General features: G+C 41.0%; 1 protein-coding gene across 1 annotated transcript; it reads right to left on the reverse strand.

Annotated features, from left to right (window-relative positions):
• Positions 1-3,934: 3,934 nt before the first annotated feature.
• Positions 3,935-16,714, reverse strand: LOC308298321 (soluble guanylate cyclase 88E-like; the record flags this gene model as incomplete). Its single annotated transcript, XM_080741895.1, has 16 exons — positions 3,935-4,289; positions 4,742-4,860; positions 5,341-5,430; positions 7,278-7,387; positions 7,962-8,118; positions 8,865-9,011; positions 10,176-10,322; positions 11,150-11,279; positions 11,874-11,994; positions 12,311-12,436; positions 12,563-12,686; positions 12,908-13,171; positions 13,571-13,662; positions 15,297-15,471; positions 15,760-15,892; positions 16,587-16,714. The coding sequence occupies 16 exons, from the start codon at positions 16,712-16,714 to the stop codon at positions 3,935-3,937; spliced, it is 2,418 nt and encodes an 805-aa protein (XP_080598021.1).
• Positions 16,715-19,773: the final 3,059 nt, after the last annotated feature.

The raw sequence follows: 19,773 nt of genomic DNA on the forward strand, positions 1-19,773 counted from the left end.
CTAGGTCAGCCTAGATTACAGTCCCGTGTTCCGAATGTTTTAACGGAGCGCCGGTTCTGGCCGTCCCGTCTCACTTTCACCCCTGCCTCAGTGCGCTGGTGCGAGACAATAAATAACTGTTCGCCAATTGCTACTTCTCCCAATTGGAAGTACATGACACCAGTCCAGCGCACCACAGTAGTAGGCTAACTGGTGATATAAAACATATAAACGAATTTTAGAAGACAGTCCTACAAGCAAGCAATCTCTCTGTGAGATGAAGTCGCTGATCCCATGGCCATGTCGACAACTGTTACCCAGTGTTTATTTGTGCCGACGGCTGACTCGTCGACATTATATGAGGTCACGTTCAACATCAATACCGTTTTTGAGGCCGGTTGCTTCACACTGCGGCTCACCGGTCTCGAGGTCGCACAATGCAGTCTCGAGACTACCTCTTGAGGTGGTTTCGAGGCTATCCGTTTCTGAGGAAGACCGCACGCTTCACACTGTCAAAACCGGTTTAAACATCTGCCAAGTAGCCTCGAGACCGGTCTCGAGACCGCAGTGTGAATCCGCCCTCAAAAGGATCTAGCCAATCAGGCCATAGGATAGAGCCAGTAATTGCTGTCAGATGTTGCAGCGATACTGTAGGTCAAGCCAAGAAAGACCCGGCTGGAGCGCGTACTGTACGTAGGAGGGCCTGGACACTGTGGACAGGATACTAGCTCAGCAACAGACCTGCCTCTCTATGTCCTGCCTCTTGCTCTGTCTCTCCTTATCCTTCTGCAAGAAATTAACATGGATGGTAAACTGTGCAACTGCGAAATGGGGCCTGTCACCATGGCAACAGACAGGAAGTAGTGCTTAAGCGGTTTCCTGATGACTTCCTCTTTATCATGTAATGACATCTCACAAGGAAATATCTTCTACAGGGAGAGTTCAAGTGTGTGTTTGTGTGAGCGTGCCTGTCTGTGTGTGTGGAGAAGGTGCACCCTCGTTGAAATGAGCTCTTACCTGCATTCCACACCTGCACAGTAGTGAGCGCACGGCTTACGCATTCTCCTATTTTTGGTTATGAGATAATAAGCAGAACACCAATTATGTCACTTACCTTTCATTAAAAGATCACAAGGGTTCTCTAACCTCAAACCTGACAATGACAGTCAAACATAATGGCACTGTGTTATCGCCATGATGAGCAACCTCAGGTCAGTGAATTGTGGTTGTGGATTTGGGGCCTGAATTGGATAAAGGATTGGGTGAGCTAAGCTTAGGCTGCTCTCTGAGCTTGTGCTGTCCCTCTACCTGGCTATTATGAGATAGAGCAGCAGTGAAGAATCTCGATAAAAATAATGCTGGTTCAGAGGAGGCCAGTGGGACTGCAGCTGACCGTGCCTCACCTCTCCTTAGCATGAACATTAAATCCTTATCAGCGGCAAATCAACACCAGTTTCTGTGCACGCTGCACAGTATATGTTCTGTACTTTTTGAAAAACACTTTTTATAACGAAGGAATTTGATGTCGCAATTTGAATGTAGCTAAAGGTCTTTGGACTGGCTGCAGCTTCCAAACCCTGCTTGCACAGCAGCAGATGGAGAGCACTGGAGATCCCTGACTGCCCAAGCATCCATCGTCACACCCCTACGGTCTCCCAGGCCCAAATAGTTTGTGATTATTTTACATGTTTGTTTTTTGCATAATTGTTTTTGAGCGGTGCTAACTGCTCCTACATCTGGCTTTGGTTAACAAAACAAAAGAAGGTTTATGCGGTTCCGATTTGGGTATGGATGATGTCATCGCCTAGTTTTTGTTCAGAATCAAGCCTTCTATGGAAGTGAATGCTGAAATCTAGCACCAATATGGAATCATACGTTATAGACTGGCCTCATGAAGGCCAAGATCCATGTGAAGCCACGCAGTTATTGGACCCATTGGTCTTGGAAATACAACAAATATGCCAGGGAGAAAGGTTAATTATAAGAGAAATAAATAGTTAAATATCTTAAACCTGTTACACGTTTTTAGTTTGATAGCCTACAAGCAGTCAGCTCATCTGTAAAATGTGTGTTTTTGCTCAAGAATTTGGATATGTGAATATAAACTTAGGTTTGGTAATCAAATACAACTGGGAGCAGAGATTCATTCCTGTCACATTCAGGGAATCCAAACAATAATCTTTTTTTTAAGTATAGTGAGAGAGTCATGATCAGCAATAAATCATCATAATTTACTCCACAGTTTTGACCAGAATGAATGTACCGGGGTTACTCTGGGCTAGCTCCCCAGTCCCCACACAAAGCACGGCTTTCCTGCAAATAATAATTAGTTGGATAAAAGCTGCAAAGAATTTTCAAGGACATCTCTTTGATTTTGTCACAAAAAAAGAAAGAAAGAAAAAAGAAAAGTATCCTATGTGACAGTATAGCCAACCTTTTCCCAACAAAATATGATGAGGCAGAAGGTGTACATAGGATGACCTCTTGAAAAAGCTGATGGATAGCATTATTTTGTTCTTAATGTACCATGAAAAACGAGTTTGCCCATGAATTCTTTGGTTACTCCTAACAGTATGGGGTAATTGTCAATTTTGTTTAAAACGTTTAAAACGCTAAATAACACTAGACAGCAAAGATAAATGAGACTTTGGTGAAAAGGGGATTCCATTGGTGAAGAGTTGGTTGAATAACTGTCGTAATAACAAAATAGTATCCAGTTACCACGGCAAGAATTTCATGAAGTCCATAACTTCTGTGCCTCCTCAGTTTGGCCTTATGCCCCTCAAAAAATGATATTCCCTGCCTGGGGCCACAGTGGCCTTGATGCTTCCACTGTTTTAGACATTAATGTAATTTGTTGAGATTCTTATCTGACCTTGTTTCTTGATTCTCCATTCTTTGCCCTATTCTAAAAACTGAAAAATGTTGAGATCGTGTACGAGATCCAATTTTACCCATAACTCACTCTTTTACACCTGAAACAATAAAGCTGAATCTGAATGTATCGGGTCTTTTCTGTTTTGAAAAGCAATACATGAGTAAAAAAAGACTGAGCTGTAAAAGTTTAGATTATAATGGTCGCTTTGAACAACAATAATAAAATGATAATAAAAAGAGAAGGTTTGATGTCCAGTTTTCCCCACTTGAATAAACAATCACAAAATACAAGTTAGACCATTGGATCACAATGGAAATAAGCCCTGTTTTATCCTTTTGACAGATAAATATATGTTAATGAATATGCATTTTGTTAATCAATAAAAACTACGATAGTAAGATACAAAACTGAAGAAGAAAACAATGTTGTGAATAACTAGCTCCCTATTAAGCCTAACTAAACCTTCTGATGGCATCTAGTCTCAGAAGCACCCATATAGCAACTGAAAACCCCATAAGCTTCGTTCCAAAAATGGGTTACTTTAATTTTAATTATCACTTTAAATAATCCCCAGAAGTTATTTTCTTCGACACTAGTATACAGGGGATAGTATATACAATTCAACAGGTATCTCATCATTATGGTTATTGTCATCATGAGGAGGTCATCATCATTATAGTTACAGTATGTAGGCTATCATACTTCTTCAGTGCTCGCTACACCTATTTACTGTATGTGTAGTGATTTTGCAGAGAGGATGCTGCCCTTACAGTAGTCACCAACAAAGATATTATGTTGTGATCTTAGAGGCCTTGGTGGTTTAATAACACAAAAAGAAAATTTCGTTCACAGGCATTGTGGGGTTGCAGGTGAGTGCCTTAATAAGAGTCCATACAACTAATAGTCCTTTATGTTGACGTGGGTTGATGCTGCCACTCTGTCTTGCTGTGAGACTACATCCCCCATGATAACTCTGGCATCATACCCTCCTCACATTTGAGCGGGGGCTTGGTGGTAATCTTACACCACAGCACCCTGACATGTCATCATGTTTAGACCCTAGTTTAGATCTACCTATCAGAGTATGGAACAGGTGGCGCTGCGTAAAGGCAGCCTACTGTACTGCAGCTTGAAGCTGTTTCTCTTGTTGTTGAGTTGGGGACAGGGGACCTCCACAACGTCAGCAGGTGGCGCTGTCTCCACCACGTTGACCTGAGGTACTTCCAGTTGTTTGGACCCAAATTTGTTGGTCTTTTTAGCTTTTTCCTTCTCCTGTGGATCTACTGCTGATGGTCTACGCTCAGCGGTGCCCTCTGGTGGGGGCAGGGTGTCCACGTGAAGTTCACTGGGTCTGGGGGTATGCTCCCATGTCTTGTCCTCTTTGGGGTAGTTTAGGTTGGACACAGAGCGCTTGTTGCTATTGTCGGTGGAACTATAATACAATATATATATATTTTTAAGACATAATATGAACAAAAATACATTTGCAGATGCTTTATTTTCTCATTAAAGGAGTAGTTCACTCCCAAAATGTTTTTTCCCCCCTATTGATTACTATTGACATGAAGACTTGAGTTCAATAATATTTTTTGAATTTTGTCGCATTCCTAAGACTATAATTTGATAACAATAATAGTATATTTACTATAATCAAATGTATGTCTGGCGACAAATACAAAAACTCAAGTCTCCATGGCGTGAGTAATCAATAGAAGAAATTTCATTTTGGGGGTGAACTACTCCTTTAATCAACACTGGGAATAGAATGTTCACTGCCTTGTGCCACAGCCTGAGATTTGACTCAGATCTGATTCAAATAACTGAGAGCATCCTGTGTTCAAATATTCTATGTTTCTAATACTATATTATTGATACACATCTCACCTATCAGAGCTCTTGTCCTCAAAGTCCTGCTGCTCACTGGTGTAGCGCAGCTCTGCTGGGGTCTTGAATGACAGATCTTTCTTCCCTTTCAGCCAGTAGGTTTTCATGTAGCCTTTACCCTGCAATAACAGAATAATACACATATTATATAACGCTTATTATTATTATAAAGAATGCTGACATGTACCCACACTGCATCTTGTTTTAATTTCCAGCAAGTGTATGTAGACCATACATACAATATACAACAATTTGCAGAAAGTGCTATGTAGGTGATGGTCTGTTTTCAAAGGCATACACAGTAGTTTAAAAAAAAAAAAAAGTGACAAGGAAGCTATTGGTTTCCATTCATTTCACAGTAAGGAAATCTACTTTACAGACATGAAACTTGCTTGAGAACTTTCTATCGCCTTTGTTTTTTAAAGCCCCATTGTGCGATATGAAGCCCTATCGATATGGACAGCCAATGTGTGCACATATTGGTCGATGTCTCAATGAAACCATATTGTCAGGCCTTGTGACTATGACATTGCACAATGCAGCTTCAATGTTTATTTAGAACTTGAAATATCATAAGTGACATATTAGTCACCACTCACCTTCACAAAGATCTTACCCCTCTCCTCAATAATATAAGGCTCATGTTCCAGGTGGTCTTTAGTAGTTTGACTAATATGGATCTGCATTCCCTGCATGGACAAGTGGATAGATGGAACAAACGTACAGTAGGCATTGTTAAGTGTTCAGTTATTCATTCATATGGGATTCAGAATCATCTTAATTGCCAAATAATACTGGTTCAGGGACATAATTGACAACTTTCTCAAGACCAACCGTATATTGTATTGTTCTACATTCAAATATTCAATATTTGATAGTTTATAGCCACTCAAATGTAAAATGTATAAATTTTTTTCTTTATCATGGAAATGTATCAATTTAGAAATCAGAGAGCCAAGACTAATAGTAAATCTAGTTGCAGGCAGCGTTTTTCATCTTTCATCTTTAAGTATTGAAATAACGACAAGACACTGGGATGTTGTCTTCTTTTGATAACATTTACAAAAGCATTATTCTGTAATTCATTTAATTAAACAGTTAGCTGCATTTTCAGATCACTGGAGAGCATTGTGACTGTGAGCATCTCCCACAGAAATGTAATTTTGTCTTGTTCTTACTAAAACTAATGGGAAACAAATGATGTGATTATAAGGAACTTAAACACCATACATACAACGGTCTTGTTACACAGAAGATATATCTGTGCTAATTGTCTCCACCAGCCGAAGGCTGAGGGAGAGTATGTTTTCCCCTCCGTCCGTGTGTCCGTCCGTGCGTGCGTCCGTGCGTCCGTCCGTCCGTCCGTCCGTGCGTCCTCGCAGTTTGTGAGCGCCAAATCTCAGTCACCGTTGGCCCGGTCGCTGCCAAAGTGAGCACACACATTCCCTGGATGCCAATCTAGAACCTCTGCCCTAAATTTTTCAAATGGGCCTTTTCTAGCGCCAACTAGTGGCCAATGTTTGCTAAACACATTTCTGTGCACTACTCTTACAGATTTTGTCCAAAAATCCTACAAATCGGTAGGCAATATCTCGACAGTCATGTGATCGACACGGATCTGTCCGATTTTGCATATTCCATCCTGATTGGCTAAGATTGGCTTCCAAAGTTTGTGGGATTGAGCCGTTTTGAACAAAATGCCTCAAATCACAAACGCAAAGTGCAATTATCATGAAATCGCGCACACACGTTCCCACTAGGCCGAGGAAGAAATGCCACTTAATTTTTTTTTAATCAGCCTCATGGTGGCGCTATAACAGCCCGATTTGTGGTTTTACCTATAACTCAACCGATCAGTTTCAAACTTTGTAAGCGCACTCCCTAGAGGCTAAGGATAAACCTTTGCCCTGCATTTTTCACATCAGCCTTTTATAGCGCCACCTTTGGCCTGACTTATGTAAAACACATTTTTGGATATTACTCCTTGAGATTTTATCCAAAAATCATGCAAATCGGTACACAGTATCTCTATAGTCATGTGATCAAGTCCAATCCGTCTGATATTTCACATTCCATCCTGATTGGCTAATATTAGCTTCCAAAGTTTGCAGGATTGCTCCGTTTTTGAACAAAATGCCTCAAATCATCAACGCAGCTTGCGATTACCGTGACATTTGCCACACATATTCCCACTAGGTCAAGGAACAAATGCTACCTTTTTAACATTGTCCTGTTATAGCGCCACCAGCAGGTAGACTTTAGAAAAACACATTTTTGTAACACAATGCTTGAAATCATGCATGCAGCGTCCGATTGCCATGAAAGATCTAAGGTGAAGAACATATGCCACCCTTTTTACATTGGCCTATTATACAGTAGCACCACCAGGATGCACGGCCTGGTGGAGACCTGTGCTCGGAAGAGCACTGCTTCTAGTTTACAGTTTTTTTGTTTTGTTTTGTTAATGTTATGTTGTTAACTGTAATATGTGGTAATACTAAGGGTTATTTAGCACAGTTTGCATTGGCATACTTACTACTCCATTACTCTCCATCCGCGAAGCTGTGTTGACAGTATCACCAAACAGACAGTAGCGAGGCATCTTCAGGCCCACCACTCCAGCTACAACCATACCGGAGTGGACACCTGAGGTGGCGGTAAAGATGTAGTTCACTGACTGAAATTAATATGTCATGCCAGTTGATCCTTAATTGAAAAAGATTAGAGTTTTATCTTAACATTTATATCTTTTTAGCTTTTATCCAGAGTTAATGGCAATGAGTGGATAATGGAATTAATTGAAGCATGAACCCCAGGGATGAGTGCTGAGCCCTCTGCCTCTCCTCTACTCCCACACATGACTACAAAACCATCATTCAAGTACACGGACAACAGTGATAGGCCGGGATGTCAACAATGACTTGTCTGTAGATGAGATCAACTCACTGGCATTTTTATTAGCTCTTGATACTGTCCAATAGATGACTATGCTCTGACCTTAATGTGGCTGTGAAAAAAAGTTTGTTACGTCAAATTTGAATTACAAAAAATGGAAGCTGCGGCTGAGCAGAAATATCAGGTAGCCTATTATGCTGTAACTCATAATCAGTTGGCTAAAGATGCCAGAAACCTAGTATGGTGTGGACTGGTGGTACTATATAAATACATTACCAGAGAAAATAAAAATGCAGTAGATATGGCCTTGAATTTCTCTTCTCACCGACTCGAATCTGAATGTTGTCCCCGGTGGAAGGGTCTTTGAGGTGGTCGATGGAGCTCAGCATGTCCAAGGCCATGTCGCAGATGTGGTGGGCATGGAAGGTGGTCTTGTTGGGCACACCTGCCACCACCATGTAAGCATCTCGGATGGTCTCCACCTGCAGAGGATGGGTTAGTGGTAATGCTACAGTGGTTTTCGACCAGTGGTCCTTGAGGGGATTCCCAGCTAAATGATTGAGAGTTGGTAACCAAATGGACCTTTATAGATCTTCAACTCTTGAGAGCGTAAAATGAAACCAAATGGACCCGTACAAGTGAAACCAAATGGACCGGTACGGGTCCATTTGGTTTCATTTTACATCCTCTCAAGAGTAACATTATTGTTAAACATCTGCATTACTTACTTTACAAGAAGTCTACACAATTCAACACAATTTGACAATTGTTGTATTGATCAACGTTTGTCTGTTATCTCCAATGTTACCACATCAAAACAGCATGGAATTGTGCACAAACTAAAGTCTTTATCCAACGATAACAAAATATTTTAAGTTTGGGCTCTGAGAGGTTAAATCTCATCAAATGATTGTCCGTGGCTCAAATACCCAATAAATAATCGACCTTGATATGAAAAGGGTTGAAAACCACTGCTCTACAAGATGCTAGACCAGAGTCGTGAGCGTTCACACAAGCCTACACTGTTGACATACAGTATGGCATGGTAGTTAAGTACAGGAATGCATTTTCAATGCATTTAATTGTACTGTTAGTGCTGCTGTTGTTGTAGAGTTTCCATGTGACTTCTCACAGTTACTTTTACGTTTACAGTTACATTTCTTTGACTGTGGGGTAGTCGAAGAAAAAAGCTAGAGCAGCTTGTACTGTTTACCAGTTCTCATCTGACCTTGTAGACGTTGTGCTTCTCGCTTAGCGTGTCAAAGACGATGTAGATTTCATTGAGCATGTCCACCACTTGCATGGGGGTGATGTGGATGCAGATCTCATTGAACTTCACTACATCGCTGAAGAGTATGGTCACATCTGGGAAAACCTAGGATACACACACACACACACACACACACACACACACACACACACACACACACACACACACACACACACACACACACACACACACACACACAAATACTGAACATAGAACTTGGATATAATATCATTGGATTTGCTCTAAAATTGAATAAATGGTGCCTTTAATTCCATTCATCTGCTGATTTGCAGAGGTCTGGTACAAACTATTAAAATACAGTGTGCATCGATAATCCTTTGTTTGTTTTAATAGCTGCTCAGTTCTTTAATCTCCTCTAAGTATGTTTGAGAAGCTGATGACAAATCAGTATCTGTTCCGTTGCATTTTCTAAACTACATTTCAGAACTCATGCAATTGAAAAGGTGTTGATATTTGGCTCCCCTGTAGTAAACCTGAGACTGCCTAAGGGTCCTGGGCTCCTGGATCCCTTGTTGAAGTCAGACCCATGCTATAGTATAGGGAATAGCAGTGTGTGTGGTTTACTGGTGCCACAAAAATCTTAAGCCAAGAATCAAGCCATCCAGGATCCTGGTGAATCATGCATAAAACCTTTGATCCTGTGAAACAAAGGGTATTTATAAACCGTTCATTTCGTATTCATCATTTAAAAATGAACTAAACTAGTGAAAACAGCCGATCTACAAGCACACAACGCCTCGCACCGCGAGGCGTTGTGTGCTTGCAGATCTGCTGTTTTCACTACTTTTGTGCGACGGCCTTGTATGATGAAGCAGGGCTTTGCTTTGCGAAAAAATGTACAAATTTGAAACTTGGAGATACGAGGTTTCTGCCCGACAGTTACGATATCATACAATTAAATATTTATGTCTTTTCACAGAATCAAAGGTCAAGATTCACCAGGGTCCTGGATGGCTTGCTTCTAGGCTTAAAATAATTGATATCAATATTTTTTTGTAAATGGGAATAATTCATGGCATATCTTTTAGGCACCAGTAAACCATGCCCAGTGCTATTATATGCCATATATAACATACAAGCTCACAACGTGTCATGATGTGTCAAAAATCTATTCGAATCTTTTGTGTCGATTCATTGATACATAAGAAAAATTGCTTCTCAATTATTCTGTTCTAAGTCAGTTATTGGTTCTAAATATTGTTTTTGCAATAATATTCGAATTGCATCATCATTCATGGTGTCCTGTACCTGGCATGTCTCCAGTGCAGTGATGCCCTTCCTGAGGCGGTCTGCCACAGCTTTAGGAATCATGGCATACAGCAACGAGTCTCCTCTCTTCTTCTCCTCGTCCAGCTTCTTGACGATTTCCTGTAGCTGGGTGTACTTCTGTTGCTCCTGGAGAGTCACAGATAGGGCTGTCACCATTATTACATAATCGTCTAATCGCAATTATTTGACATAATCGCAAATATTTGACATAATCGCAAATATTCTGTCTTAATCGTCATAATCGTGAATGTTGAAAAATGTTCATACATTTACAAACACTTTCAGAAATAGTGGAAATAGCAGATCTACAAGCGAGCTTGTAGATCGGCTATATCCACTATCAATGTTGTTTTTTAAGTAGAAAGTTGTCAAATATGTCAGTAATTTCTTTGTATATTTAGGTTACATGTCATATCTACCATGTAAAACTTCAAAGCCTAAAAGCCAAACAGTAATGTAATTGTCAATGACAAAAACACAATTAAATCGTTAATCGCAATTATTTGTGTGACAATTAATCGTCATGTAAAATGTCATAATCGTGACAGCCCTAGTCACAGATGGGAAACGATTGAGATACTGTAGCCTATATACTACACAGCAAAGTCCTGTGTTATTTTAAAATCTGAGAATGTACAAACGTTACCAAATGGATCCATTTGGTTACATTTGTACACTCTCACAGTTATGAATGGATAAATGAATGAATACTATTTAGATTCTGGGGAAATTATATTGACTTAAACGTATTAAAGTCTGATGCGTTTAATAATATATTTATATAGCATTTCTGTGAATAGTCAAAGGTACTTACTTACTATGTATTAATGTACAGTATAGATATGGTATGCATTATGCATGGTCTGCAGCAAGCTACAATACTTTAACTTAGCATGTTTTTCTTGACCTGGTAAAGTTATAATATTTGTCTTGGCCCACAATCTGCCTGTCACCTGGTCAAGGGCCAGCTGTAGTTCCGCTGACTGCTGTGTGCCTGCCAGGATCAGCTCTCTGCTGGAGTCGTGCAGATTCAGGTCGTTTACATATACCCCCATCTTAATCATGTCCTCCACTGTCTCAATACTGCAGGAATACGTTGAGAAGAGGGAATGGAGCAGATGTGTTCAATTTAGCTACTGTAATTAGCATACCGGTACTTTAATCTGCCAAACCAATGCAGGAGACTTAAGGCTAATTCACATGGCTCTCTCACTTGACAAAACTCTTGCTCATTAAGGGTCATGTCGACGGTCAAGTTTCAGTTGAAAATACATGAAAGGGTTAAATTGGGTTTGGGTATCCCCTATGGCACTGGTTCCCAGTGGGTCGGGACCCATTTCAGGATCCTACATTTTGTTTTTAATTATTATTTTTCCAAAACTTTCAAAAAACATTACCAAAAAAGCAAAAAGTTTCATGATAAAAAATGCAAAGTTTTTTCGAAGTAATTTCATGGCTAAATAAAATAAAAATCTATAAGAAATTCCTTAAATCAGAAAACAAATGTTTAAGAAATAACGAAAATAACCAATCTACAAGCTCACAACGTGGCGCGAAGCGACGCGTTGTGAGCTTGTAGACTGCTATTTTCACTAGTTTGGGCTCCGGGCAAACGTCTAATTTCTCTTTTGGGTCACGGGCTAAAAAGTTTGGGAACCACTGATCTTACGGCCTTACATGGGTGTCCCCAGGAAGATGAGAGAGTCCCATTGGGGGACATACTTCATCTGACCCTTCAGATGAAGAGGCTTCTTGGGAGGCTCTCGCATGTCCTCAAAGATGGTTTCACTGCACTTCCCTGAAAGATAGAGAAGGAGGGACTGTCGGACAGGATTATGAGGACGTCTGGCATTGTTTCATGGGTTCCGCAAGATCCATTCCAAATCTCTTCAGACCAAAAATAAATCAGGGAAACATTGTTTGGAAAGTTGTGCCAAGAGGTACTGAAAAAGCACAAGGGTGCATTGGCTATGTGTTCTTTTCCATATTTCACTCCTTCACAAAGAATGAATTGAAAGAGAAAGAGAGAGAGAGAGAGAGAGAGAGAGAGAAAGAGAGAGAGAGAAAGCAAGAGAAGGGTGTGGGGGGGGGGAGAATGTGAAACATATCGTAACCAGTGACAGTCTGGAAGGCCAGCAGTTCAATATCTTCTCCTCCAGCGATGAGAGAGCTGCTGTACTGGGGTGTCATAGCACTGCTATACTCCTGGTCTTGTCTCATCTCCTCAATTGACTTGGGCTCTGGTGGAGGAAAGGAGAGCGTTCAGCACAATTTCAGATTAATGAAAAGGGGAAGGGGAGGATACCTGTGAGTGAGCGGATGGAGGGGAAACGTGAATAACTGTATGATTCTAAGATGGCAGATACCTCTTTCTTCATCCTGTTCGTTCTCCTCTGTCTCATCCTTGCTCAGTTTGGGAATGACCTTCTGTTTACTTTCCACCACCGCTTTGGACATCAACTCAAATACATTATTCAGATGAGTGTAGATCTAAAGAGAGCAGGTGAAGATAAGATGTTCTTTTATAACAGTGATGACAAATGACTTGACGGTGAGCAAACAAGTAAGCAGCTGGATGAATGCATAAGTGAGTGTGCTTATATTATAAATGTGTACAGTATGTGAACGATTGAGTCGGCATGTGCTGAGTGAAAGAGCAGATAAATGAGCGCGCAAATTGACAATAAGAGCCAGGGCCCTGTCCAACTCACGTTGTCCCAGCTGAACTCCAGCATGGGCCTGACCAGGGTGAACTCCTCATTCACCTTCTTGCCCTGGAGGTCGGAGAAGACCTCCTTGAGGCCGTCGCCGATGCGATACATTGTCATGTCACGGCGGAAGATGACGCTGAAGGGGAACATGTCAAAGAAGATGCCTCGCTTCATGGGCAGCTTCTCATAGCCGGGCCCGGGCGCTGTCTTCTGCTGAGGCATGCGGTGCTTGAAGGCTGCATTGTCAAAATTCATCTTGTAAACCTGGTCAAAAAGGTGGATGTCTGGATGACACTTCTGCGATCAAATCAAGGTTATCTTTATTTATGGAATGACATTAAATGCAGCTTCTGCACAGAGCGCTCCATAGATTAAAAGAAGAAAAAAGAGGCCTGTCACAGATTTTGAGATACTGGGCCCAGGGCCTGTGTGAGACTGTGAGCAAACACATCTGGGTGAGTGGATATAATAAAATAGTGTGCTGAATTGCAAAACACAGAATTTACGACAAATGCTATGTATACCCATATTCCCAACTCAATAAACACTTTGTCCAAAAAGCACTTGTTGTGAAAGGAGATGGAATGATTCCATCAAATACAAGGTCAGGATCAGATGGTTGATATATTAGCAATTTACTTGAACCCAAGCCCTAGTACATACCACATATGTCATTTTCTCAGTTTCCTCTTTGGACAGGATTTCCACTTCAATGTCTGTGTTGTAGAATTGCCGCCCGACTTGAGAGAGTTGTCCTGTGGGATTCAGTGAAAATGTCAATGAACTGATAGAGAGGGAGAACATGGTTTATAGGGGAGAATCTATGGGTGCCGCCCTCATCCAGGTCAGGAACAATACAACATTCAAGATCAAAGTAATCCAGCACAGTGAGCACACACCAGGAGTGTTCAAATCGACGTAAGTTTAATTCAAATAGTTGTATAACATATTGCAGCAAAAAAGTCAATTTGAACACTGTGCTGAATTACTTTGATCTTGAATGATGGCTTACTGTATACGTATGTGATTCATTATCTCCACCAAGCCGGAACAGCCGGGGGCATTGATTATTACAGTATGTTTTCACCCCTGTGAGTCCGTCTTTGAGTCTGTCTTTGAGTCTCTCGGGCACCGCTGCAAGGATTGGTGGCGTGAAACTCTGCACGTACACTCCCAGTAGGCCAAGGAATAACATCTACCACAAATTGTTCAAATTGGCCTCATGGTTTAATTTTGATTTGAATTTGACATCGTTATTGACAATTTAACATACAGTACGTTTAAAATGAAATACCCACCACCACTATACAAAGGATAACATGCAATAAAGCCAATGAATTACCTGCATTTGGGTATTGTTCATCTACTTCAAAAGAGAAACGCTCACGGACACAACACCAGAGGGAGCTCCACTGATCTCATTCCCCCAGATTCGGCACAAATTAATTCTACTAGTGTGCCAACCCTTCACTTTTAATTAAAAAAAAAACACTTATACTGAAAAATGTCTTGGGAAACTCTGAAAAAGTTTAACATAAACCTTTGCCTTTTGGTTTAAAGTAGATCATTTTACCGCCTTTATATTGCCTTGTGAACATACAGTACATTATTGGGTGGTCTGACTCTGTGGTAATTGAGACAAGTCGTGTGGCAAGAACTGAGAGCTATGGAGCTCCACCTCAGCAATCCATTTCCCAGGGGTCTAGCGCATTGTAGCGGGGACAGACCGTGTTATCGGCTGATACCAACAATAAGTCTCTCCCAGCCTATTTATTGCGACCGCCAGGTCGCAGTTACTATCAAAACCTCTACCGGCTGTCAGTCAGTCAGTCAGTCAGTCAGTCAGTCAGGTCACGTCACACTTTTCCCCAACTCATATATCTGTCACTGTCCATGCCAAACTTTGCACACACACTCCTTGCCTGCCAAACCACAACCTCCACCCCTCATTTCTCACATGGCCCTCTTCTAGCGCCACCATGAGGCTGATTCTTGCAAAACACATTTTTGGACACTCCTACAGATTATGCCCTAAAATCACGCAAAGCGGTACACAGAGTCATGTCATCAACATGGATCTGTCCCATTTTGCGCCACCATCAGGCCGATTTTTTCAAACACATTTTTTGACACTGCTCCTACAGATTTTGCCCTAAAATCACGCAAAGCGGTACACAGCACTTACAGGCCTATTTGTGTATACGTGTGACCTGACTGTCGCTTATCTCCCCGTTAGGGAGTCTTGGTAATTCAGATTATTGAAACAACCCAAACCGTGTCAATGCCATGCATACATCTTTATAATAAATATCACAATCCACTGGCCTACTTACAAACAAACACAAATCTACAAACACAAACATTATGACCCCATTTACATCCCAGATACCTTTGACAAACTGGGTGAATCCCTTGCGGGTGCTACGGTAGTGCAGGGTGAGGCTGGTCTCACACTCTTCCTCCACACAGAAGCTTGGAGGCTGCACTTTTGGGAAGGAGAAGCGGAAATACTCGTGCAGGTTATCCAACTCATTGATGAAGTCACGTACATTTCGACCCAAAACCTGGAGAATAAGGATATTAGAATATGAGCATGAGCAGTGGCTTATAATCAATAACCAAACAAGTGCTTGAGACTTGAAGACGGCATCGAAACACAGAAAAGCAGAGATTAGTTTTTAGCCTTTACTTTTTAGATCACAATTAAAAATCACAGAATGTTATTTAATTCATTTTTCACAGAACATCTTAAAACACAAAAGGAAACAAAACCGGAACATAATCTACATAATCTATTTTTGATGAATAATTGCTATTGCTTTATAACGATTGACTGAGAACACATGGGTCACCTTCAGAATTCTCTCATATCCATAGTTCCCGATCCTCTTGACCATGTAGACCCCAAAAGCATACATCAGCTCATCGTGGGTCTTGCCCAGCACCTCACCTGCTGCCTTGGCCAATCGCAGGATCAGGTTATCACTGTAGAGTAAGTAAGAAATGTTGACCTCAAAAACATTAGGAAAAAAAAAACACGATTTAACCACTTAACAGCATCCATATGCTGGGGTGCCAAAAATAGTTGCATTGCGACATTTTGTAGATCGACAATTTTTCAAATTGACCGTCATCATTGGGAATCGCATGCTAAGTGGTATGTTGTATAGTTTAATTGCAATATTACACTCAAGGGTGTGGTTGTATGTGATTATTGGAACTTGGCGTTCCAATAATCACAATAACCCACACCCCTCTCGTGTAATATTTCTTAATTGAACGGCTTGATCGGGAATCGTGTGCTTCGATTTTGCTAAGCAATATGTTGTGTAGTTTAATTTATATATACATTTATATGTAAAAAAAAATCACACCCGTGTGAACTGAGCGGTGGTTCCCCCCCCCCCCCCTTCCCCCCTGTGTGTGTGTGTGTGTGTGCGTGTGTGTGTGTGTGTGTGTGTGCCTGGTCTGGCCTGGCCTGAACAACAGTGCCCCTCCCTTAACATGTGTGGTCAGAAAAGGTTACTGCAGGCTACAGACAGACAGACAGACAGACACGCACGCAGACAGACAGACAGACCCACACACACGGCCACGTATAGGAGCGTTGTGACCACCGCTCAAAAAAAATAAGTTTGGCACCACAGCTTAATGTGAGAACATGACAAGAATGTCATACTTGTACATCTGGTGTCTGATGAACTTGAGGTGGGGGATCTCTGCTCTGGCCTCAATCAGTCTCCATACATCTTCCCCATAGGATTCATTGATGTAGTCATTTACTGCCTCCAGGTATAGGCCATACATCTTTAGAGGGTTGGAAACCTCCAGATTTGTGCCCAGGTTAACTGCTCAGCTTAGTGAAAAGAGTATTTATAATGTGTTGAAAAACAAAGCAAATTAAACTTTGGGGGACAATACAATTAGTATCGATGAAAAATACTATATAGTGCCAGACTACTGCTGGAAAAGTGTTAAAAAAAAAAAAAAAAAACATGTTAAGGTGGGCTCACACCACAAGATAATCTGAGATACCGGTATTAGGGGTAGGGAACATAAAGCGTGAAAGCGAACCAGATTGTTCAGTCTTGCAAGTCGCGCCACGAGTTAGAATAAAATATGTCCATCTTTAACTAATCTTTTAGCACCACTTGCGACTTACCAAACGATAATTACACCTAAAGAAACGAAATGATTATACCAAACTAAACAAAAGGGGAATAATTTTGGAGGTGCACGGCACAGGAAGTTCCAGGCATGGGTTCCTGCCGCCTGATGACGTAAAGTTATTCCAACCGGATCAGAAACCCGAAAAGGGTTATTGATCCCAAACTAGCGAATATCAGGTAATATTATCCTGGAGTAGTGTGACTGTGAACGGTATATTGCAAAGTACAATGTGATATGTGATTTAAAGGAGTAGTTAACCTCCAAAATGACTTTTTTCTATAATTGATTACTCATGCCATAGAGACTTGAGGGTGTATTCAGTGATAATGCAAGTGGCCGGGTGTCATCTTGTCACAGGGTGGAAATGTTTAGTTTTTTATAGATTTTTTACACCATTATAATGTTCTCGTTTTGATCATTAGACCCAATCACTGAATATCGGTAGGCCTACGTCTCCAGCTTCAGGATATTATGATACTGATGTGATTTACTACGAGACTGTGGCATTTCATGAATTCAGTAGTTTACAATCTAGGCATTTAGCAGACGTTCTTAATTCAGTGCGACTGTGGTTCTCAAAACTTTTATTTGACCATTATAACTAAACATCATAACATAACTACGGCCAAACTCTACCCTGATTGGTCGAGGACTGGCTGGCCACCTCTGAAAACGGACTCTAGCTATGCTCGTAACACGGGCCATGGTGGAAGTCCTTATATGGTCAGCACACATTCTAGTGAAGAGAATGAATGGAAAATGTACCAATTATATTTTTATTTGAATGAAATACAATCACTGAATATACCTTTGTCGCATTCCTAAGACAAAAATGTGATTATAGTTAATTTACCCCCATTGATTCCAGATGGGGACCCAAATACATGGCACTGGATGGGGACCCAAATACATGGCACTGGATGGGGACCCAAATGCATGGCACTGAATGGGGAAAGTGTCAGGGTAAGTTTACTATAATCAATTTTTTGTCTTAGGAATGTGACAAAAAACAAAACATATTATTGAACTCAAGTCTCCATGGTGGAGGTTGGGATAATAGGGAAAAAAAAAGTCATTTTGGGGGTGAACTACTCCTTTAAGCTTCCCAATTTGTTATCTGGATGATCACTACTGTTTTACATGACATTGTCATCATCAATCTGTTATGGGCTCACTGGGCAGCTGACGCTTGTTAATATGTGGCAAGAAAACGTCTCTCTGTCTGTAATGTGTCTTGTTATGTTACCCAGACATATCAGAACTGTTCTCGTCTGTTGCTGCTGCAGGTTGGTTTAACAGCCTCCGTTACATCTCCTTCCGCATAATGATCACAGCATGTGGAGCTGCTACATTTGTGTTTCTCCAGCAAGCCCGAAAATCTTGATATAATCCTGTAGTGTGATCTGCCCCATTATTTTTTTATCTTGTAGTGTATGCATGTTTGAGGAGAATCTTGTAAGAGAGCATACTGTACATTACACTGTGACTGTGAGTGATGCTACCAGATTTCCAAATTGGTTACGCACTAATTGCAATGTTAGTTTTTCATGGTTGTGATTAATGGGAGTCGGGGGTAACAGCAGGGGCGGTTTTTATAAACTGGGGGCTCCCCACAAAGGTAGTAAAAGAGGCCCCCCCCCATGAGCGCGCGTGAAAAATAGATATGCGTGAAAAAAACAGTATGCGTGCGTGCGAAGTGCAGGAATTAAAAATGCCACCCTCCAACTCAATACCTATTCTGAAAAAGTGATGATTTAGCATGACAAGACGATGAACTTGACAAGACAATGAAGAGCAGAGGCAGAGGAAGCCTATTTGTTGTCATTATGGTTGGTTTTAAATACCTAACCACAATCATTTTGGATCTATTTGATTAATTTAAGAAGAGTACAGTAAGGTAGCCTATATAGAGTAGGCCTATATGTATATTTTTATACAGGACATATTTGATGCAGGACAATAATTATTTTAATAACAATAAGGGAATATCAGTGAATAATAATACTTTAAAATTATATTTTAATTATTCATTATTTTATTTTATTATTATTTTTTCAAAATTTTGATAAAATTAAAGCTGCAAGCAGCAATGACCGGGCCCTCGCAGCTCTACCCACGTCACAAGGGGCAACAGCCAATCAGAAGAGGGGACAGGACTAAGTTAAACCAATTAAGGTGAAGGACTCTTGATGAAGTCATATGACACCAGCCACAAGTCTGTGCGACAAACGGTTCATGAGATATAGAGGCACTTCCTGTTTGGCGAAGGGCACTTCCTGTTTGGCGAAGGAAGCGCCAATTAAGGTTAAGGACTCTTAATCAAGTCATATGACACCAGCCCCGAGTCTGTACGACAAACGGTTCATGAGATATAGAGGCACTTCCTGTTTGGTGAAGGGCACTTCCTGTTTGGCGAAGGAAGTTTGATCTCTGTGTGAAACCTATTGACTCCAGTGAGCAGTTGGTCAATTCTTTAAACAATCATAACTTTTGACAGGAATGGGCTAGAGACTTACTTTTTTTTTCTAAATGCTCAGAATAATGAGCCCAGCAGGGGGCCCCCTCTGCCTTGGGGCTCTACGCAGTTGCGTAGTCTGCGTAGAGCAAATGCCCGCCCCTGGGTAACAGTGATTTTGTTTGAAATAAGTGTTAATTGCTCTATATTGCAATAGCAATCATTGCTGTATAGAGTGGTT

The sequence above is a fragment of the Nannobrachium achirus genome, assembly GCF_963921795.1.
Source record: "Nannobrachium achirus genome assembly, chromosome: 2".
Lineage (NCBI taxonomy): Eukaryota > Metazoa > Chordata > Actinopteri > Myctophiformes > Myctophidae > Nannobrachium > Nannobrachium achirus.